The sequence below is a fragment of the Vicugna pacos genome, chromosome 13 (genome assembly GCF_048564905.1).
Source record: "Vicugna pacos chromosome 13, VicPac4, whole genome shotgun sequence".
NCBI lineage: Eukaryota > Metazoa > Chordata > Mammalia > Artiodactyla > Camelidae > Vicugna > Vicugna pacos.
Genome location: NC_132999.1, coordinates 54,458,683 through 54,482,085, shown reverse-complemented (window position 1 = coordinate 54,482,085; position 23,403 = coordinate 54,458,683). Strand labels below are relative to the sequence as shown.

Genomic DNA, 23,403 nt, shown 5'->3' with positions numbered 1-23,403 from the left:
TGCTGCAGCTTGCACGTGTTTATATAGGACAGTCAGAATTCCAGCCAGGCTTTCTCGAAACTAGGGCAGATCTTTTGTAACTTGTACTTACTCCTGTCTCCCAGGTCACTTTTAAACAAAATATGCCTTGAGTCAGGATGAATAGACGACTGTTTCTTCTGCAGATACTCAGATGTTCATTCATTAAAATTAATTTCACAATCTTATCCTAAAGTAAATTATTTTCATTTCTCTTCCTTCTCTACCATTAGCATATCACCACAAAAAGAAAAAGCTTTGTTTTTTAAATAACACAACTCTTACAGAAATAAATTGGCATGTTTCCCAATTAAACTACTACCTTCACCCCACTTCTGCACAGCTTTGTCGCCTCTAATGCAGAAGTAGCCTCAGTGTGATGTTCCAAAGCCACAAAAAAGGACTTAAAACAGTGTTATTCGTCACTTGCTTTATTCAGACCCTTAAACGTACCTCTCTGACAGGGCTCTCTGTACACTTCATTCTTCACAGTAAAGAAAAACTCCATCATCCCCCAAATCCATGAACAAGTGAAGGCTTTTAGGACATCTTTAACTTGCAGCAGAGACAACAGCCCAATCAGCAGTGCTACATCCACAAGACACCAGTTTCCTCCCCCAACCTATCCCTCCCTCCTTTTTTTAAAGATCAGTAAGACTTCAAATCTGCTCATTTTAAGAGAAATACAGTAACCCACACATTAATTTATAACTGAAAATAAATAATGAGGTTCTTAAACAAGGACAAATTTCTCTAACTTGGGTAGGTGACTAGACCGGCCCGTGGGTGAAATGAGAGATTATGAGGGACTGTGAAATGGGCAGATTTGCCTTCCTCCCTTGAAATCTCTTCAAGGTTCAGACAATTCAGTAGTAGTAAAAATGCCTCAGCTCGGACACACCTTAGGTGAAAAGTAGAGACAACGACCAATAAACCAAGACACTTTTATGCACTTGGCTTTTGATAAACTGAATTGATGACTGGGCAGCCCAGTGATGTGAAATAAGAGCATGAAATTAGCGGCTTAGTTTAAAAAGTTTTGTCACCATTTATACATTCCTTGACCCACAGTTACTTTAGAGAGAAGCCACGAGAGGCTGGCTCAGTCTTCAACCTCACTTCAGCTAAGGATGGGTCTTCCTTCTCCCCAGTGTAAAACAGCAAATGCACCTGTAAGGTGGAGCTGTCAATAAGGGTTTCCTTCTGACTCTGAAGCAAGGAGCAGGGAAACAGAAGGATTTCTAGATAAACCTGGGAAACAGGCAAACCAAAATTAATTTGAACAGGCCTCACAAAAGAGAAAAATCTGTTCTGTGTCTTATAAAACAACATTCATGGATGGGCACAGAAAGGAAACAGGGCAATGGCTTTTGGACTCCAGGGGAAAGTCCATCAAGATGGTTTGAGATCTCGGCTGAGAGGGTAAGTTCTGCTTCCATCCACCACCAATGACTCCGCATCAGACGTATCCCAAAAGGAGTCTCCTTGAGAGTCCATCTTCTTCCCCACCACTCTTAGCTGAGATGAGCGCCCGACACCCATCCTCCCCAAACCTGTCAAACTGCAGCTGGAGCTTCTGAGCTGACCCTCGCTCCCCGGGCTCTCTGCTCCCTGGCAGTGGGTCTTGGGTCTTTACCGCCAGGCACGATTCAGGAGTTTCACCTGTGCCAGCCTCTTTGTGATCATGGTGGCAAAAACCAGGCCAAAGAGGACACTGCTGATTAACACGTAGTCATAGTCATCCTTCAGGACGTCGAACTGTTTGGATGGGTAGACTCGAGTTTGGTAAATGTCCAAACCATAGGCCACAACCTGGAAGGCAGAAGGAATGAGAAATATGTAAGGGAGCCAAAGGGAGCCAGTGATCTGCCACAACCTCAGACTCTGATAAGAAAGGAAACAGACTCCTGGGCTCAAACAAGTGAGGTGTTCACCCAAGGGTGAAACAGAGCAGCTGTTGCACAGGGTGGCTGTGAGCTCCACTCACCAAACAGGTGGATTCCAGGCCCGAGGGAGCTGTGTAGATGCCTCGCATCCGAGACACCGTCTGGTTATAGTTGATAAACCGCTCAGCGTGGACCTGCACGTCTGGGGAATACGGGATCAGGTTCTCCTCTCTGCAAAACATCAGAAGCGCTGTAAGGGGAGCTCCCGGCAGCGCTGAGCCCTGGGAGGTTTCCAGGCCTCGTATCTAGCCTCAGATCTTCCTCCAAGGCTGACTTGTGTCAGGGAGTTAAACATTCAGCAGCTGGTTGTTAGGAAGGGCTGCAAGAAAGAAAGCTTTCTGGAAAGCAAGAAAGATCTGGATTCCAACCTTGTACTGAATCTTTAAAAAAAAAAAAAAGAAAAGAAAACAGGCAACCGGTATTTCACACTAGAGGAAGAAAGTCAGGAACATTTAAAACCAAAACACTGAGCCATGAGGCCAAGTCCTGCTCTTCACTCCAAAGTGCCGCAGTCCACACTGCTCTGAAAACACTACTGTCAACCACTTGTTTCCCCAGCTTTAACCTCCCCCCTCTCTCCAAACCAAATTCCTCCTTCCTCTATGTGCAAAGACACATCTACCATCTCCTTGCCTGGCCCACAGTTCCTCACACCCCTAAGGGAAGAGAATTCGGGATGCAGGCAAGGAGATACATAGAGATGATGGATGGAAACACAAAACTTAATGCTAACAGTGACAAGCTACTGGCTTCCCCACGTGACCCAGCCCCCGCTACCTCCCTCTCCTCATTTCCCAGTGTCCCCTCCATTGGTTGCTCCAGCTGCAGGGCCTCCAGCTCCCCCTCAAACTCACCAGACATCATCTCAGGGCATTTGCAATGGCAGTTCCCTCCGCCTGGAATGTTCTCCCTCGGATATCCACAAGACCAGCTGCTTACCTCCTCCAAGTCCTTAACTCAAAATCCACCTTTTCAAAGGGGTTTTCCCAGGCCACCCTCTCAAATTTCACCCCTCATACCCCCACAACCCTTCACAGCCCCGTCCCTTTTTAGTTCTTTCTCCTTAGCATTGACAAGCACCTAACACAGAATCACTTCACTTGTTTATCTTCTTTATTGTCCATCTCATCTCCCCTCCGCCAGAGTGCAGTGGGGGGCAGACATGTTCACTACCGTACCCCTAGCACAGTAGGACAGCACACAGCAGACCAAGGACCAAACAGAATCAACAGGTTAGGTTCCTGAAGGTCACAGCCCTCAGCGCTACCCACAGGGCTCACCTGCTTTGTTCTGTTGGGATCTCAGGGCGGCGGGGATCCAGCAGGGCCTTAGGAAGGGAAAGAATTGCTCCGGAAGGCAGCCCAACTACACAGAAACAGGTCAACAGAAGTGAGTGTTCACACTGACCCAACCCCAGATTAGGGCTATTTACAAAAATGTCCTTATCACAAAAACTTAAACAGAGATTCAAATTAAAAAACGGGTCAATGAGACTCCCTTAAATGGCCCCAAACAATAATCCAATACACATGGGTCTGAATAAAGGCTCCCATGTTTGAAGATACTAGTTTCATCATATATCACCCTGAGACATCAGAAAACAAAGTTCCAGAATCCAGAAATACATAATGATGAAAGAGAAGGGCATGGAAAGCCACTTGGGTCTCTTCATTCCTGTCCTTTCCTCAGTAATACCAGCCCCAGCTAAGCGAGCCTCCCGGCTGTTAGCCAAACACAAGTGTGTGTCTGCTGCAGGGGCACGGGAGGCCTAGGCAACCTGAGACCCGGCTGGTTTCAGGAAAGGTGGGGATCAAACTTGGAGAACTACCAAGAGGGCTGTCCTCTTCATATCTGAGAATAAAACAGTAATCCCAAGTGGCTGTCAAAGCTGAGAGTCCCAAACGTCTTCGGTAAAATCAGCTTCTCAGACGATCACTGAGTCCTGAACTTGAACTGCATAAAGCTGAGACCCTACACCTTGCCAGCCTCTGCAGCCCATCAGCACAGGCTGTCTGTGAGGGATGATGTCAGGGCTCAACTTTCTAAGCCGGGTGAAAACAGAACACAGACGGGAAAGTGGTTCATCAGACATGAGGACTAGGAAAGACGTCTTATCTCTTTTACAGATGGCAAAGCCAGGCCAGGGACCTTTCCTGCTGAAATGAAGCCCTCCTCAGTCATTCAGTGTGGCTGCCAAAGGGAGCCCGGTCACCCAGGGGCCCTCCCCCGGTCACTCACTGAGCAGGTGTCGGCTGGTGATGCCCCGCTCGGTGATGGTGGCTTCCATGGCACTGATGGAGGAGGGGAAGATGTAGGACTGCTGGAGGACCTGGGGCAGCTGGGGGCGGTCCAGGGAGCTGAAGGCCGTGGCATTGTACTGCTCGGTGCCCTCGTACAGCTCCAGCGCCGTCAACTCGTTGCGCCGGGCCTTGGTGTTCCAGTACTGGTACTGCAGAGAGAGGAGGAGGCAGCTCGGGGCTCTGCTGCTGGTTCAGCTGGGAAGCGGGGATCACAGGCAAAGGCACCTTTCCAACAGCTCCATATCCAGGAAGGAACAAACCTCCCAGAACCCTAGTTTTCTTCCTCGCTACCAAGTTTCTAACTTTCAGGGTAGCTGTATCTAGACTATCCAAGTTCACCACAAGACAAAAGACTTCTCAAGATTCTTTAGAAGTCAGAGTAAGAATAGCTAACATTTGAGTGCTTACTACATGCCAGGCATTGTCTTAAACCCGACTAGAGGTGACTGTGGTTACCCCTGTCTCATATATGAGGAAACACAGAGCATTAAGTAGCTAGTTCACAGTTGTAAAGTCAAGAAATGGAGGAAGTGGGATCAAATGTAGGCACCCTCTGCTGCCAGCCAGGGGTTTTGAATTCTATGAAAACACAAAGCAGCAACTGGTTTCTGGAACAAGAAGCAAGAGAAGGGTCTAAGCTGCAGGAAGACCAGCCGCACACAACTAAGCCATGCCAGGCCCCCGGCATTACCCGAGTGCATGCGCCCGCCTTACCACCACCCAGTTCTCTGAGTGCACGATGTGGACTGGGCCCTTGGCCTTCCTCTGCACGGAGGAGTGGATGATGCGCCCGGTGACGCCATCCACGAGGAAGATGCCGATGAAGGTGCGTTCGTGGTGAACGTCTGTGCTCTCTGTCACCACAGCCAGCAGGTTGGGGTTGAGGCTCTGGGGAGATGGAGAGAAAAGCTCCTTCAGAACCACGGTGGCACACTGCGAGCGCCGCCCCACTGTGAGGCAGGCCCGGAGCTCTCTGCTGGCGGAGGAATCGGGTTTTCGGGTTGGGAGGGCTTCCCGTTTCGAGCTGGTCATCACTGCATCGTTCAGTGTTTGCCAGGTGCTGGGGGCCATGCCAGGGACTTTGCCTGTATCATCTCATTGAATCCCGTTAACATCCTTGCAAATAGCTGTTATTATCCACATTTTGCAGATGCAATGTCTTTAAGTGGTTAAGCACAAGGCACAGAGAAGCAAATGATAACTCAGGACACAGCCCAGGTCGGCCCACTCACTGACCGGAGGACGCTGCTCCAGCAACGCCACTTCTCTCCACCAGTGCCTCCTCTCACTAAACCAACGGATGAGTCCCAGTTCTCGTCTTACCTGACCTAGTAGTGCCAGGGGACACAGTGATCACTCCCTTCTCGAGACACTTTCTCCGCCCAGTGTCCAGAACACCCGCACCCTGGTTTTCCTTCTGTGCCACTGGCCACTCCTCCTGAGCCCAGCTGTGGGTCCCCTCCTCATCTACCTGGTCTCTTGGACGTTTCTACCTACACTCACCCTCATGATGATCTCAGCAAAACTCGTGGCTTTCACACCGTCTTCTGGTGCTGGTAATACCCAAGTTTCCGCAGCCAGACCTCTCCCTGAACTCCAGGCTTGATTAATGGACCTCCATCTTGGTATCTCTTCTTAGATGTCTCATCTCAAACTTGACAAGCCCCAAACTGAACTCCTGTTCGACCCCTGCCTAAAACCTGCTCCCCTCCGGGCCTCCCCCATGTCAGAGTCTTAGAGCTGGGACCTCTGAGTCATCCTTGACTCCTTTCTCTCTAACACAAACACAGACACCCTGTCCATGAGCACATTCTCTTGGCTCTACCTTCCGAGATATCCAGAATTTGATCCTGTCTCACCACCCTAACCAATCCAGTTTAAGCCGCCATCATCTCACCTGGATTATCACAGTAGCCCAACTGCCTGCCGGCTCCCACCCTCTGCCCTCTAGTCTCAGTACAGCAGGCCTCCCAGAAGACAGCCTGCAAACCTCAGTCATTTATGTCACTTCTCTGCTCAGAACCTCCCAGCGGCTCGTCATCTCACTCGGAATAAAGCCAGAGTGCTGGCCTGTGATCTGGACCTGTCACCTCTCTGACCTCCAGCAGCCCAGACCCTCCTCACTCACTCTGCTCTAGTCTCACTGGCCTCCTTGCTGTTGGTGGAACACACCAGGCACGCTCTGGCTCTTCTGTCTGGAAGGCTCTTCCCCCAGATGTCCTAAGATATCACTTCCTCACTCCTTCAAATTTTACTGTCACTTTCTCAGTGAAACCCTCCTTATCCACCCTATTTTAAATTGTATCCGCTCCCTATGCCAGCACACCCTCTCTTGCTTCTCGGCTGTTTTCTGTAGAACTGGTCATTCTCTGATATGCTACCTCATTTACCTGTTTATTTTCTTTATTAGCATCTCCCAAGTACAGCCCCATAAGGACAAGAAATTTTGTCTATTTTGTTCACTGATGTGAGCACATGGCATCCAGCTGGCACTCAAAAGAAAGAAAGAAATCAGTCTGCTGCTCTATCTCTGTGGTATTCCTTCCCAAAACCCCATAACAACTCTAACCGTGAGAAAAACATCAGACGAACCGCAAGTGAGCAACATTCTACAAAACACCTGACAGTACTCTTCAAAAAACTATCAAGGTCATAAAACACAAAAACAGACAGAAAACTGTCAAAGGGCAGAGGAAACTAAAGACATTTGACAACCAAACGCCATGTGGGGTCCTGGACTGGATCCTGGGACAGAAAAGGACACTAATGGAAAAACCGATGAAACCCAAAAAAGTCTGCGTTTAATTAAGTCTTATACCAATGCTGGTTTCTTAATTTAGACGGATGCACCAGTCTCCTAGGGGAATCCAGGTAAGGGGTATTCGGAAGTGTAAGTCCTACCTTTGCAGCTTTTCTGTAAATCTAAAATTGACCTCCCCTCACCAAAAAAAAAGCTAACAACAACAAAAAAACCTAAGCTAAAAAAAATCTTCGTAACAAATACTAATTCAGGAGGAGGGTACAGCTCAGTGCTAGAGGGTGTGCTTAGCATGCACGAGGTCCTGGGTTCAAGCCCCAGTACCACCATTAAAAATAAATAAACCTAATTACCCCCTCCAAAAAACAAACAAACAAAAAATGAACCCAGAAATCCCCATTCGTAACTAATATTCTTTTCAACATATGAAAATACGAGAATTCCAGTAAATGTTATCTCATAAAAATAAAATTACATGTTGAATATATTTTTTCTAGTACAAATCAAAATGTACTTTAGACTTTATATTATTCTGAGTAATTCTAAATTATTCTGAATAAGTAAAACTGACTGTAGCCCCATGAAAGGCACCTCTCAAAGATTTCAAGTGATGGCACTAACCTAATGATGTTAACGACGTGGCAGGCACTAGCCTAGTCACGTCACGTGTTTTCGTTCATCTGCAAAACCACCCTGTGCCATAGGAGCTGTCATCCCCATCCTACTGGTGAAAACGGAAGTCAGGAATCCTAAGCACGTTTCCCACAATGCACAGCCAGCCTGAACCTGGACCATCCAACCGGAGGCCTGCGCTCTCTGGCGCTACCCCGCACTTAGTGAAGCAGCCTCCCCATTGGGGTCCTTGGTCCTGTTACTCTGTTCTACTACACCTCCTCCTCCAACTCAGGCTCTGCTCTGCCAGGGGGTGTAATTAATGTTCATTATGACAACGACCATGTTCCCTCATAGGACAGTCTTGCAGCTGACTGGTCACCTCCCCATCTCCCTGCCTTTACCACTAACCAGGGTGTTGGATCACAGAAATGGTGTCTCTAATGGGTCAACAAAGGTTTAATTAACCCCCGGAAGTTCCATCAGTACTACCACGATTGGTAGTAACAACAGCTAACATCGATCAAGTACTGCCTGTAGGCCTGGTGCTATGCTGAGCATGCGTGTCTCGTGTGATCATCATAACAATCCTAGGAGAGCATATCATGTCCATCTCACAGACAATAAATAAAGGTTCAAAGGGGTTAAATGACTTGTCAAGGTCCCGTAACTACCAAATCCCAGAGCCAGAATTCAACCCCTCGCTCTTTGCTCTACGCCAGCCCCCCCAGCCATACCTTGTAAAGCACGCTGCGGTCCCCCATCACACGGCCCTGAGAGTGAACATGCTCGCTGCTGCGCTTGCCCTTCACCTCGACAATGCGCTGTACCTCCGGGGGAATGGTCAGCTCCCAGCTCAGTTCAGTGGTGAGATCCTAGGACGGGGCAACAGAGCCGGCACTGATCATCGGGAGGGCACACTCAGACCTGAGAACCTGTAGCTGGATGCGGCCTGCAGCTCGACTGGGGCCTCTGTGCTGGAAGGAACAGGGATCAGAGCTCCCAGAAAAACAGCAATAGGATCTAGTTTGGGAAGAAGTTTTGGAACCCTCAGTTTGAGTAAGGCAGACAGGAAAGCCTGGTGTGCAGTGGCTACAAACAGCAGACTCCTGGGCTGTGGATGCAACTGCTGCTCCTCTGGGCTGCACGAAGGAACCTGGGACCTGGGAGACAGTCCTTTCCAGCGGACACTCGTATCTGCCATCATGCTGTTCCCAGTCTAGGCTCCAGACAGCTACGCAGGGCACCTCTGGAAAGCACCAGGGCACAGTGGCCAACGTCCACATCGGCCAAGTCATCATATCTATCAGCTCCAAGCTGCAGGATCAGGACCATGTGACTGAGGCCCAACATGGGGCCAAGTTCAAGTTCCCTGGCTGCCAGAAAATCCAAAACTCAAAGTGTACGTTCCATCCAGGGTGGATCAACAATGTCATCTACTTATAGAAAGTACTGTTATTCAATCACCATTCCCACCTCCCACCCTCCGAAGAGTGGGGAAAACGTCCCTTCTCTGCTATAGAAAGGAACGTGGAATGAAAGCTGCACGCAGGGGCAGACTGTCTGTCACGCACCACACCTTCCACAGCATCTAGAACGTGCCTGGCATGGAATAGCTGCTCAAAAACATGAGAATGACTGACTCTGAATCAGACATCAGGAACGTGCTCATCTAAGTTCACAACAGGATGAATGGGAGGAAGGTCTAGCTCAGTGGTAGACCTCACACAAAGTCCTGGGTTCAATCCCTGGTACTGCCATTAAAATAATAAAGAAATAAAAACACATTAAAAAAAATAGGATGAATAGTATAGTTCACCTCTTGGCCGAATAACCAGGAAACACCTACACCCCATCGCAGCAGGCTCTGCCAGGATGTCCTCCCCTACCTTTCGAAGTCGATATCCACACAGCCGTCCCTGTTCCGCATCCACCAAATAGAAGAAGATGGAGGGGGCAAGTTCATGGAGCTGTCGCAAGACATTCCGAGTGGCTGGGAAAGCTGTGACCTTAAAAACCCCAGACAGCCCAAGAAAAAGAGTTAAGGGAAAAGGAATCTCTAAGCACAGTTTCTCAAGACTCACTGCTATTTCCCATCAAAGAGCGCCTTAAGAATAAAACAGCAACTATTTAAAGAATTAGGGTCTACTAAACTCAATTAGGGCTTAAATTCAGTTTAGACTCTTGAGTTTTCACAAGTGCAGAAAGAGTAATACAGTCACTTAGCCCTTCGAGCTCAAATGCGTGCTGACCAGATGGCCCCCGTCTCGGGTCCAGCAGGAGCTGTCTGACTACCTGCCCCACACCCGACTCCCCTGGAACGCGGTGCGGCCACCCTGAAGACGCCATACCTTGTACTCATCATCTATCAACAGCAGCACCTTGGCGTAGTCTTGGTCCATGATGGGGAGAAGCAGAGATTGTAGGATGGGGCGCTTCAGCACCGGAGGGGCCACCTGACTCCACTTCCCAAAAATGGGGTTGAAGACATACAGAGAACTCATTCCCGTCTCCTGAAATGGGCAAACGGTCAGGCTCCCCAGACAGGAAAAGAATGCAAATCCAAAGGGTAAATAAACCTGGAAAGCTGGGACTTAGCTCAGCTCTGACAGATTCCCAAGTCTTTGCCCTCCTCATAGAAAATAAAGTCTTGGCTAAAGATGAAAGTGTCAAAAGGGGCAAAAGGTAAACTGCCTCCAGCTCCAAAGCCAACCAAGAACGCGGGGCGCTGAGAGACAAGCACGAGGCCGAGGGCCAGCTCCGCAGCCCCAGCGCGGCCATTCCAGAGAACCGCTTCCAAGCCCCCTTTCTGATGAGGGTAGAAGGAATCCACAAAAAGCCATCTGCTGCTGGCAGGCAGAGATACAAGCCGCTCTGTGTCCTGCTCTTCACCATCTGGAGAAGAGCAAACAGCCATTAAGGTAATGACGGCCGCCTGAGTCTGGGAAGAAGCAGAGCTGGCTTACTAGGGACCTGGTGACATCCACCTACCCTATGGTCACTCCCACACAGGTCCCAGAGGGGTCCTCCCCGCAGGCCAAAAAACTGGAAGAAACAGAGCTCTAACCCGACTCCCTGCCTTTAACCCAGACTTCCAAAGGCCTCGGGGAAACTTAAGGTACAGAACACCAAAACACCATGTTCACTTTGGCTCAGGGGAGAGGGGCGGCCTCACCTTGTCCTTTACCAGGAGGGTGCACTGTGGCGGGTGGGGGAAATGGGCAGTGGTCCTCTGGACCATCAGTTTAAAGGAGGAGTCTGGCTTGACGCTGGGAAGATACTGTTTCCACAGGATGGTGCCGGAGCTGCTCTCAATGCCAAAAAGCTGCAAGGCAAACAACAGGCTAGAGACTAGAGACCAACCAAAGAACCAGTTCCCTCCTTGAAAATGAGAACCGGCGCTCTCTGGTTTTTCTGCCGGTTTTTCGTTTCCTGTTCCCAGAAACTCAGCAGGCTCGGCTCACGCCCCCCCCTCACCTTGCCTGAGGCCGTCACCATCACCATCATCTTCTGGAGGTTGAATTCGTCTCTGGCCAGGGTGTCAATGTTGATCTCATTCTTAATCTGGCTTCGGGGCTTCCGAGCATCATAAAACATTTTCCAGAGGTGGGAAGTCCATGCCTGCAGCAGGATGAGCTGGGACGAGAGGCGTTTCAGGAACATGCCCAGCAAGCCGTCTGGTGTCAAGGAAAAGGTAACGCAGCTGAGGCGCACTCCTCCACGGACCTGGTATTTCCTAAGGCAGGGGGGGGCTCTCTCCCTCTCCTCCGGAGTGCCCAAGTCATCCACACCCCAGGCCACAAGCCGGGGTGCAGTCCGTGTCTGATGCCAACAGTCTCACGCTCAGATACAGCCATGCAGGACCTTCCAAAACCCCCTTACCTGGCTGGCTCACCTGCCTGGAGTCTTGGAATAGGAGACTAAGAGGTCAGGGGGCAGCCATGCAGGATGTAGCCATGCTGTGAAGGTCCCCCCAACAACCCCACATCCAGAATGGCCAGAGGAAGGCTTCTGGGGGCCGTGACAGAACCAGAAGAGGGAAGGGTGCAGCGGGGGCAAACGGACGTGTATCGTGTATCGTGTATCATTAACAGGCACTGCCATTTCCTGCGGCTTCAGTCTTACTTGGTCAACTGTTTCATCTGCACCCAACAGACTGCCTGCAACCCGTTCCCAGGGCTATCTTTCACTTTCCCCCTTACTCCACCCACGAGGCTACCCCCCTCAAATCTCCTCCATCGCGTAAACTGGTCACCAATGCAAGGTAGCACAGGAAACAGCACGGCCTCTGGAGTCTGGCAGACCTGGATGAAAGTCCCAGCTCCACTCCTTACGGGCTGGGTGACCTTTTAGCCTCTGGCTCCTTATCTGTAAAATGGCATGTAGACTGTAGGGTGGTTCCCAAGATTAGACCACATGATATACACACAGGGTTTCCCACGGGGCGGCGAACATGGTAAGCGCTCACAGAAAAGGAGGAGTGCCTTTGCTGATCCTATTTTTATCAACCTCAGGTCAAGGGAGAGAAGCAAGAGGCAAACAGGCAAGTCGCAGGCACAGCAGTCCACACAGACCTGCGCGTGCGCGCGCGCACACAAACACACACACACACACACACACACACACACGGTACAGATCTCGTCGGTGCAAGTCAGGAAAAATAAATAGTTAACCAAAAGCTAGCCAAGTGGGCAGGCAACGAGCAACAAGGCAGCAGGAAGCAGGCTTTACCTTGAATGGCTGGATCCAGGCAGCAGAAATAAATAGTAAAGTCAAATTAATGCTCGGCTTAAGAAGATCTGCAATGCCTAGCAGGGTGCCTGGCACAGAGCAGGCCCTCAATAGACATCACCTGGACAGCTAGATGAATGGACGGACAGGAGAAGCGGGGCAGGACTGAATCAGAGTAGAGTGAACTACGTTCATTGGGGTGCTGGGTTGGGACGTGGCCGTTTCAGAGGGCACTGGCCTATTACCACAGCAACAGATCAACCCCGTCACGTCTCCTTAGAAAGGTGTGACTGTTGCCTTGGGAACCATGGTTATCCACTGCCTGACGTGGTGCCTGACAAATTTTAGGTACTCAAACAAGGGTAGCTATGACTATACTAAGTTAAGATTCTTTTTCATCAGGATCTTTCCCTAGAGGGAATCACAGGTCACTCCTTTTGGAGAAAAGAATGGTTACATAAGCCACATGGCCACAAACACACTGGAAAACTGGTCACACAGCTAGTTCAGAACAGACTGGCCAAATGGCTGTGCCTGGAAGCCAGGGCCACCGGGAGACAGCATCTCCTGTCCAACTACCAAGCCTGTTCCCAGAGCATCCCGCCAGCAACTCTGCTTCCCGCCTCCTGGGTTCCTACCTGCCTTCTTGCCAAACTCGCCCTCCAGCTCAGCCTGCGCCCCGGTCAGGGGGAGGTCCACCATCTCGAGGCACACCACCTCCGCCAGGGACTCCTCACGGCTCCACAACACCACCTTCCCTGCTGTAGAAACCATGGTTATGAAAGCCAGGCTCTCATCGCCCAAAAAGACTTTTCTTGGTGGCTCAAGGACCACTGCAGCTCTTGTGCCAAAAAGAAAGAGCAGAGCATGGGGCTGGAATCAACAGGTTAGGTGAGGAAGGTTCTATATCCCACCCTGGAACGCTAAGGAATTATTCAAAAGGTGACAAATGGCTCTGAAAAGAACATTCAGGATACACTCCACTTGAATCTTTCCCAAAAGCCTATTCACAGCCCCAAATAAACACCAGAATGGACTCATAGGCAGGCCTCAGAAAAGATGGGTTGGAAGAGGTCCACTCACCCAGCTGCTGCAGGAAAAGGAGCAGATGATCCTCCGTCTGGACCAAGGCCCGGTAGCCCACTGAGTCATCCTTCTTCAAGAAGACCTGGATGTACAGCTATAAACCAAACAGCCGTGAATCCAAATACCTCTCAGATCACCAGACCCCAAGATTCAAAGCACGAGGAGCTGTTTGCGGTCCAGATCATGACATCATTTGAAGTGTACACAATTCAGCTTCTACCTGGACTCCAAGTAGGCTCTGTGCACTCAGGAGCTGACACCACAACAGCGCTGGGCTCTAGCTCACACCCTCCCCACGGAGGGACGGGAGTACTGCTCAGCTACCACGACACTCCTCATGCACCAGTCACACCCACCAAGCAAGCAGGAGGCCAGGACCCAACTTGACGTTGTAGAGACGAAGAAGCCACCGCTCAGAGAGGCTGAAGACCACCACTGAACATGCAGGTGACACTGGACAGGGTCCTGAATCCCACCAGGCACGGTTTCCTCGTTGGTAAAACGAGGGTAGTGATAACCACAAGACCACCGACAGAGTTAAATCAATCAGCACGTAAGTAAAAAGCTTAGCACAGAGCCTGGCGCACCGATGACGCAGCATAAATGGTACCTGCTTGCAGCGTTAGTCACAGGGACTTATGACAAGCCAGTGGCTCAGGAAGAACTGTGATCCTCCTCCGGGACCCGTGGCTGCGAGCTGGCCCCAAGGACTGAGGCTGAAGCCCAAGGCCCAACTCACCCGCTCTGGCCGCGTGCCGTTCTGTTCCAGACTAAAGGTGATCGTGGTGTCGAGCAGCCGCCGCCCTGTCTCCACTAAGTAGAGGTTAATGGTGTAGGTCTGGTTGAAGCAAGCCAGCGAGTCCTAGGGGCACAGACAGCATGGGTCAGAGAGAGGGATCCCCCAAAGCAAAATCCCCCAAAGGAAGTTCAGGAACTGGTGACAAATACCCTAGAGAAGCCCCCAGGCCAGGAGAGGAAATATATGCTAAAGAAAAGCTAAACCCCAAGGCAGAAATAAGGTGCCTGAGTAAATAAATAAGACTACAATCACTACGCATTTGTTCCAGAAGCCAGTACAGGGTAGCAGAGCCTTCCCAAAGAGCTGGTAAGACTGTCAGCAGGGAAGTCACAGCCCCCTTGGGAAAACCTCAAGTAACAAAAGCCATGGCAGAAACAGATGCCTCTGGCCAGGATCCCACACTCTGCTTCAATGCAGTTCACAGATTACCATTCAGCTCCCTCAGCCGGGATCCAAAAGAAACAGGGAAACTGAGGCCCAGAGGAGAAAGTAGTTAAGAACATATTCTAAGGATTCTACTTTCTAATCTCCCAGCTATGAAAAATCAAGAGAAACACGGTTTAATTTACAGAACTCAGAACAGCCCATTTGAGGCTGGGAACTCTGGGAGACCTCCTAGAGCCTTGGCTGCCCTGCCAGCATCTCTGGATGGCCTCCTGCGTCTCTAGGTCTGGCACACCTTTCAATGCCACACCCTACCTGTGGACCAGACTTCTCTGAAAAGCTCCCCATTGACCCATCTTCAGAACTGCTAGGCTTCTGCCAAGGAAAAGAGGACAGAAGGAGAAAGGTCAGCCAAAGGGTCGCTTCCCAGCCACCAAAATGAAGCTTTCACTTCTTTGTCTTCCCAGCCCTTAGGAGAAGGCAAGTCCCATTTCTCATTCCTGCCCACAAAGCCCAGGCAGCCCTGAACGGTCCCACGTGAAAGTGAGGTTGGTGGGGACAAGAAGGTGGTTGCAGAAAGCTCTAACAGATGCAGTGAGAACTTATTTCTCAACAGCCTCCTGCTCCCTGGGTTCCAAATGACCAGGTGAACATGCCCAGACTTTTGGTTCTCAGGGCTCCCGGCAAAGGTATGGAAAGAAAAGCCCAAGTGCCATCACCTCCGGTACTCACCACCTCATTCCGACAGGTCATGACTGCAGCCACCGTCTTCTCTCCCGTGGTGGCAAAGCTCACTAGGGCAGTCTGGGGATAAAGCAAGGTGTCAGTGCCTTGTGGGACCTGTCTTAGCCAGCAGCCTTAGAGAGAGTCACCTCGACAGGGAGGACTCTTGGCCTTGGAGTTGAAAATGCTCCCAATATGGCCAATGCATCTGAGAGCATCCAAAGCTGAAAAGAAGCCTCTCCCCTGCCTCCAACACAGGTACAGGTCAATCCTACGCCCCATGCTGCTCTTAGAATCCATAGGGAAGCTCTAGTTAACATACTCACTCTCCTGTGGACTCAGAAAGGCATCAGTCTTACTCTAAAAATCCTTTGTAACTCTCAGAAAGAAAAAAATCCATTTCTACTCTAAGGCTAACCCCTGTCAAACCACTTATGGAAAGATATTTCTTAAGAAAACATCTATAGGTCCAAAGGCAGGGATTTCTAGAATCCACGTCTTGGCTAGCTCCTCCTGAATCCTAGCAAACTGTGCTGCGTGTAGTTACCTGCGGGAAGTTTTTGAGCAGACTCAGGACCCCGTGGTGGTAATGCAGCAGCACATAGTGGCTTGGGGACAGCTGCAGGAAGAACTGGGCCCGAGAAGGATCCACTGGATTGGGCTGCGTGGGCAGGACCCGGGGTTGGAATCCACTTGCAAATTCTAGATCAAGAGACTGGGAGATGAGAAGAAAGAGGATGAGGGCTAGAAGTGGACAAGTCACCGATCCACCCCAGGCTGGCCTCCGCTACCCCACTCTGCTAATGAAAGTAACCAGGCCGTGGCGCGTGGCTCCAGGAGCTCCCATTAAGGCTATCCCAAGAGGAGAGTTGCCCACTTCCCCTTACAGTCGTTCGGTCAGAAGCCTGACCTCTCAGTGGCTGCCAAGGCTCAGGAAGGAAGCAGTGACCCCGGGACAAAGACTTTTCTGAGCAGCAAAGGCAATGCCGGGCGCCGGGGGAAACAGCCCTGGCCTCTCACCTGCAGTGGGATCTGCCTCAACTCCCATTCCGTCTCCAGGGCCAAGGTCTGGAGGGCCCGTGAGCTCGGGTCAGGACACACCAGGACAGCCTCGTCCACCACACCGCAGGCTCCGCTGAGACTCTGCAGCCAGGGAGTCGACACCCGGACCTACAGGAAAGACATCAGAACAGGAGGCGCACGGGGATACTTTCATTTCCCTCTCAGCTCGTCAACAACGTCACCACCAGATCCCACTGGGGGACCTAAGCTCAAAGGTTCTTCCCAGTTGGTTCCCACAGAGACCTTCCCAACCCTCCCAGCCTCCCGAGAGCCAAAGCTGGAGAAAACCAGGATTGTCTTTTTGTCATTTGAAAAATACACCAGATCACTTTTAATACCTGACACTTCAGATTTCTCTACTCTATCTGTCATATATGGTTTCGCATTATTATCTTGCAGTATTATCCTGTAAGATACTTGCAGGTAATGAATAGATCTATGCAATTTTTTAGCCACCCCAGGAGAACACCCTGTGCAAATGTGAGGACTTTAAGTAAATGCTTGATGAGGAGAAGGCAGCCTCCAAGTGCCCAGAATCAGGGATGACTGGCTTTTGAACCTGCCCAGATGAGTTCTCTGGTCCCCAGGGCAAAGAAGGGCTCTACCATTCCCCTGCACAATTCACGAGGCTCCTCGAGCCAGACCATACCTGCTGAACAATCTCCCCATCTTCCACATTAAACTTGACAATATTCACGTGGCTGAAGGGAACAACGCCGAGGGCCCACACTACCCCAGAGCCGTAGGAATACATCATCTGGTAATGGATGCTGTCACTGAGAGAGGGGCGAAAGAGCAGGGGGCAACAGCTCTAGCCATAGGACGGGACCATCCTCAGGGGTCTTCCAAACCCAGGTGGCCAGGTCCTCAGCCAGATGTCACAAACTAGCAGTCCCAAATAAGTTTTGTTTGGCTTAAAGTTTTTTTGGTTTTGTTTTGTTTTGAACTTGAACTGGTTGTCAACATTTGGAACTGAAATTTTACATGATAAAAATAAGAATTCTAGCTTTTCTTAAAAAGTGAGCTGTGGTAACACTAGGCCTACCTACATTCCTATAGGGCACCAATCAGCTGAGTAAGGCTGCCCCCTCCCGGTAGGCCAGGCACATTGCAGCTCCCAACAATCCCCACTGGGCCTGTTGCTCATGGATGCTATGCACTTGGCCCCATAGGAATTTGAGTTTTGGGTCCCTGTTTTAAACTCTGAAAATGGCCACAGGCGGTCTAAGTAGATCCTTTCCTCCCTCCCTCCTGTTCCTTCCCAGCTCCAGTGCATCCCACCACCAGAACATCTGGAAACCATCTCACACCTCACTCAGCTCCTACTCTGAGCTATCCTTGAGTTGCTCTAATGTTAGTATAAGTGAAAGGCTCAGTCTGACTTGAACTAGAAGTCAAAAAGCCCAAAAGACCTTGACCATGAGTGAGTGAGCCACTCTCCTTGCTTGGCAGGCTATTATGCCCAGATGGAGAGTTTTCTCTTCACTACAAAGGAAACTCCAGAGGCAGTCATGGCCTGGGAGTCCAGGCCTAGATCTAGTGAGCCCAACAGGCTATACGTGATGCAAATGTAAGGGAAGCTTGAGTCAAAGCAAACGCTTCAGCCCTCAAGGACAAAGCTGGATGCCCTCATCAAAGAGAGCAGGATGAGGCAGTCATCACCTGGTGGGAAGGCAGCCTTACCTTTCTGGGAGATGCTCCACCCACTTTAGGTGCCCACTGGAGAGGTGATGGAGGGCAAGAGTGGTCTTCTTCAGGACCGCGATGTACCTCACTGACTCCTGCAGCCCCACCAGCCCCAGAGCCTGGAAACTGAGCAGAGGCACAGGGTGAGCACTGCCCAAGGCCTCCTGAGCCTCAGGCTGGAGGAGGCAACCCCAGACACGATCACCGTAGCTTGGCTTTGGGGTCAAAAACATCTGGATCCTAATCTTGGCTCTGCTTTTCCCTGGCTGACTTGAGACTGTACTCTCAACCACTTGGCTGTACTGCTTCCTTGAAACCACCCCCAATCTCCTCCTAAGGAGGGTTGTTCCCTCCCTCTCCTGGGACTTCATAGCAACCGGCCAACCCTCTACATGGCAGCCATCAGACAGTTCTGTCACTAGTGGGCTACATGCCCCAAAGGACAAGTTCCTTGATGACTGAAGCTATCTCACACTCATCAGTGTGTTCCCACTGCCTGGGGCTCCCAAAGTATTTACTCAATGAATTACTATCAAAGATGTCTAAGCTAACGCAAATGACCCTATAACAACTTTAGCAAAGATGTCACAGTAGCTCGAACTGTTACCTAAACATAAAATTAAAACACTGGGAGTTTTATATTACATCCACATCTAGAACACTGCAAAGCTCTCACATCATGGTAAGATTATGAAGAGCAGTCAAGTACCAGAAGGAACACGGTGCCCAGCACAGAGCTCTGCGTCTAACAGGTGCTCAGTAAATGCTGGCTGAGTAAGCACATGTGTCTCATAACCTCAAGAACACCAAAAACTGGGTGTTTGATGCTCTTTGGCTCTTCAGTGGTTTTTTTCCCCTGAGAAAAAAGCCAAAAAGCCCAGAGTCGCTGTCCATGTAGATCTGTGTTCCAGCAAAGCCTTTATTTAACCCAGCCAAGATGAAACTCAGCTTCTTCCCCTCTACCTGCCACTGTCCAAGGTAACCTCCCAGTTCAGGCCCCCGATGTTAGTCTCCCAGGAGCGCATGATCCGGCCTCCATTGGACACAGTGATTGCATCTGAAAGAGAAAACACCACATGAGGTCATCTTTTAAACTGATGCTCCGTGTGAAGCCTCCTAGGGCCTGTGAGCAGTGGCCTCACCTCTGATGTACGAGAGCAAATGGAAACTATTTGCACTGTCTTGTCCTGTTGGGAATACCCCTACCCCACTGCCTACCACACCCCTTACAAAGAAAGGACCCAAAGGATGAGGAGAGGGAGCTGACGCCATGACAGAGACGAAGCAGAACCCAACGTACCCTGTCCGTAGAGCAGCATGGCATCCACAGCCCCTTCCGCCGTGCCCTTGTCCACATGGCGCCACACTGGGAGACAGGAGAGTCAGATGTTACTATGGACCTGAGCGAGGCATCCAAGAAGTCGGGTAGGAGAGAATCGAACAGGGCTTCATTTGCACAGAAGTGTCTGATTTTACTTTGAGGCAGGGAACGGTCAGAGCCAGCTGGCAGTGATCCACTTACTCACACTGCATAAGGAGGGGAGGAGGGGTTGAGGGCAGCCACCACTGTCCCAATCTCAGGTCTCCGCACCTCCCATCCCCACGACCACCCCAACAAACATGTAAATGGACAATGACAAAATTAACAAAATTCATATGATTCACAAGAAAAGTAGTAACTGTAAATTATACTTCCATGATTTTAGTGCCTAAAAACATTCATAAAAGCAGTATAAGTAATTTAAAGGAGTTGAGCAGATCCAAAACTTCAGTGCAAAACAGAGTAATGTGTTTTTTGCAGCAATATCTTATTTAAGAACACTCAAAACTCAGGCTGAAAAAATAAACCCAAAGGCTAGTTATAGGAATATATTAAATATTCAAAGATGACAAGACTGAAAAACACAAATGATCAGAATTTTGGCCCATCTGTCCCTAACCTGGGAATCAGCCAGGCTGACTTAACAAGCCACAGGTCATCCTGGATTCAGTATGGGCAGCCTTGTCATCCCAAGCTAACCAGTCTACCCAGTTCACTTACAGATCTCCCCGGTCCGAGAATTCAATGCTGCAATCACATTTTTCTCTGTGGCCACAACTAACTTCTTGGATCCTGGGGAAAATTCCAAGGAGGCAAACTTGAGCTTCCCAACATACTGCTGTCTCCTGAAAAAAAAAAAAAAGAGTACAGGGAAATGTAAGGGGCCAAAACCATCCCTGCACAAAATGTTTTGGAAAAAGACAATTGCACATGAGGTTATCACCATCGTGTGGGTATCAGAAATGTTTGCTGATGAAGAGATCTGACCAAAAGCAATATTTCTATGCAATGTCGTCAGAAGCAAAGGAAGAAGAAGAGAGAATACACCCTGATAGATGAAATACAAGTCTCCCTTCTAAATGCAAGCACGTATTTATCTCAGGGAACACCCAGAGGAGTACCTGGCTTAAATCCTACTAGAACAAAATTGTAGTCCTCTCCGTATCCATTAATAGTGGGACCAGACACTCATACTACACATGGGATAAGAGACACAAACCCTGTTGTCGATGAACACACAATCCAATGTTTCCTTCTATTTTCACCTATCTTTGAAGAAAAATTATGCAAATATTCTTATAAAACCAACTCAACGGGGTCAGGCCTTTGTTCTCCACAGCCTAGTATTCTAGCCCATACTATGTTCAGGATCCATTTAACTCATTAATCACTTTCCTCGGAATACACCCCATCACTTTCAACACTCTTATTTGGGCATAAATGGAATACAGTTAGCTTCCCGTGGTACACTACCAAGTACACAGAAGGTCTTCACACATTGCTGTTAAAGAACTGCGATCTCTAGCAAATTAAACACGTGGCACTTACTCTCATTGCTCTTGTTACAATGTTGTTTGGTCTAATTTTTTTAAGAAGAAGAAACTATACAGTATAGAGAGACAGATTTATATGACATTTGCCAGTTCCCATCTGTACTTTCATATTTCAGTGTACTCACTGAACACTTAATGAAGTACACAGGACAAATATTATTACTCTCATTTTACCCAAAGTCCATTAAAGTCAACTAATTACTATCAGGACTAGAATGCAAAACTAAGACCTTCTTAGTCTAAATCCCATGCAACTGCGAGGAGGGTCAGTACCCCCAACTCCTGCATTGTTTAAGAATCAGCTGTACGTATGATATTGTTAGCATCTGCCCTCCTCATTAAAAATGTGACATGTTGCATTCGTCACACCGTCTTTGTATCACATACTTATATAATGGCCCCCCTAGACTGAGCTCCTTTCCATCTCTGTATCCACAGCACCTAGAATGACCACTGATCTACAATAGGCACTCACAAACATGTGAATCAATTGATCTGAAACAGAAAAGACTTCACAGAAGAGCTGGGCTCTGAAAGCTAAAGTGCTCCCTGAGTAATAATTGCTAACATACTGATGGCACTCAGTGAGCCAGCCCTTGTGCTAAGTAATTCAAAGGAATTATTTTTTTCATCCTTACAAATACTGTAGGAGGTAATGGTCTATTGTAAACCCATTTTACAGATACAGAAACAGAGGCATGGAGTGGCTAAGTCATCTAGACTATAAAAGTAATGCCTACTTATTGTAGAAAACAAGAAAAATACATAAAGGCATAAAAAAGGAAACAAAAAATGCCTAAAATACCACCACCACAAACTTTTTAACATTTTGGTGTACTTCCTTCTGTTTATATTTCAATTTATAAATTGCATGTACCTAATATTCTGCTAAGTTGGAATCATACCATCTATGCTGTACATGAGTAATGAATACAGTCAACCCTTGTACATCACGGATCTAAACTGTGCAGGTCCACTTTTACACTGGCTGTTTTCTACAGTAAATGATACAGGAAGACACAATCCGCGTTGGTTGACTCTGAGGAGGTAAAACCGCAGATTCAGAGGGCTGCCTATAAGTTATATTTGATTTTCAACTGCAGGGAGGGTCAGTACCCCCAACTCCTGCGTTGTTCAAGAGTCAACTGTACAGATGATATTGTGAGCATTTGCTCTCATCATTAAAAATGTGACATGTTGCATTTGTCACTGTCTTATATCACATACTTACATATTGGTCTCCCTAGACTGAGCTCCTTCCCATCTCTGTATCCACAGCACCTAGAACGACCGCTGTCCACAACAGGCACTCACTAATATGTGAATCAATTTATCTGATTCAGAAAAGACTTCATAGAAGAGCAGGGATCTGAAGACTTCATAGAAGTTATTCTATGAAGACTTCAGTATGTTAATTGCTAACATACTGATGGCACTCAGTGAGCCAGCCCTTGCGCTAAGTAATTTAAAGGAATTATCTTATTCATCATTACAAGTACTGTAGGAGGTAATAGTCTATTAGTAAACCCATTTTACAGATAAAGAAACGGAGGCATGGAGTGGCTAAATCATTTTCCCAAGATCGCACACCCCTTAAGTGGTTAATTGACATTCAAACAGAGGCCAGCCAACTCCATGGCCTTAAGGAAGGGGTGAGTGGATGGGTGGGTGGGCTGGGGGATGAGTGAGTGACTGACTGAGTGAACCAATGAAAGTGAGTGAGTCAGTGAGTCAGTGAGTAAGCGAATGTATGAATAGCACCTCCTAGCTATATGAGTCTTGGGCAGCCCAGTTCTGAGCCCAAGGCAGAGTTGGGCTGTAAGGAAGGGGAAAGAGGACTCGGTTTAGCACTTTTAAAACTCAAGTCCCTGTTTTCATGCCCAAGAGACACCAATTCGAGGAGGAATCAGATTTCACTGAAGGCTGTAGAAATCTGACACCCACTAGATCAGAAACCCGACTGTCATAGAAATGGGGCCTGATGGGAGAGAAAAGTGACCAAGCATGCCTGGATGGCAGAGCCTGCTTCACGGGCTTGCGACCTGTACAGTCGCACAGGGACTGGCTCAGAAGGGCCCCCAACTCTCTGTTTAACGCTCTACCATCGCCACCTTAAAACACTTAGTTGTTGAACAAGGGGTCCTACATTTCATTTTGCAGTGGGCCCTGGAAGTTATGTAGCCGGCCCTGCTGCATGGTAATCCACGCCTCCTTTTAGATAGAAGGCAGGTACTGAGAAAATATTTCAGGAATAGAGCCCCCCGTACGCACCAATCAAACTTGCCCACTTGGTCTTCGTAGACCGCGGCCGCAGGGATAAGCAGGGCAGCCCAGAGCCAGAATCGGGATGCCGCCGCCGCCATGATGGGAGCCCTGGCCCCGCCCACCGCCGGCCCGGCATGCACCGGGCCGCAGGCTCCGCCT

General features: G+C 49.1%; 1 protein-coding gene and 1 pseudogene across 3 annotated transcripts; one reads left to right on the top strand and one right to left on the bottom strand.

The window, feature by feature from the left end:
- Nucleotides 1-433: 433 nt before the first annotated feature.
- On the bottom strand, nucleotides 434-23,367 carry EMC1 (ER membrane protein complex subunit 1). Of its 3 annotated transcripts, none has more exons than XM_031683733.2 (23): nucleotides 23,251-23,367; nucleotides 20,147-20,271; nucleotides 19,406-19,471; nucleotides 19,069-19,162; nucleotides 18,103-18,231; nucleotides 17,069-17,195; nucleotides 16,378-16,527; nucleotides 15,905-16,072; nucleotides 15,367-15,438; nucleotides 14,950-15,009; nucleotides 14,191-14,313; nucleotides 13,449-13,545; nucleotides 13,004-13,126; nucleotides 11,112-11,311; nucleotides 10,810-10,959; nucleotides 9,986-10,147; nucleotides 9,524-9,643; nucleotides 8,372-8,509; nucleotides 4,979-5,152; nucleotides 4,203-4,413; nucleotides 3,245-3,329; nucleotides 2,006-2,135; nucleotides 434-1,830 (listed from the first exon to the last, which is right to left on the bottom strand). In XM_031683733.2, the coding sequence occupies exons 1-23, from the start codon at nucleotides 23,340-23,342 to the stop codon at nucleotides 1,651-1,653; spliced, it is 2,976 nt and encodes a 991-aa protein (XP_031539593.2). In that variant the 5' UTR covers nucleotides 23,343-23,367; the 3' UTR covers nucleotides 434-1,650. The 3 variants fall into 3 exon arrangements, with proteins under 3 accessions (XP_031539593.2, XP_031539594.2, XP_072831360.1); XM_031683734.2 differs by having other exon boundaries at nucleotides 13,004-13,123; XM_072975259.1 differs by lacking the exon at nucleotides 14,950-15,009.
- On the top strand, nucleotides 8,697-8,810 carry LOC116283001 (small nucleolar RNA SNORA70; annotated as a pseudogene).
- Nucleotides 23,368-23,403: the final 36 nt, after the last annotated feature.

Coding starts and splice junctions, on each gene's coding strand:
- EMC1 (XM_031683733.2), bottom strand. CDS start 23,342: ATGGCGGCGGCGGCATCCCGATTCTGGCTCTGGGCTGCCCTGCTTATC. Junction 19,472..20,146: donor TTCTCGGACCGGGGAGATCT/GTAAGTGAACTG, acceptor CCTGTCTCCCAG/TGTGGCGCCATGTGGACAAG. Junction 13,546..14,190: donor ACGGCACGCGGCCAGAGCGG/GTGAGTTGGGCC, acceptor TTTGGTTTATAG/CTGTACATCCAGGTCTTCTT.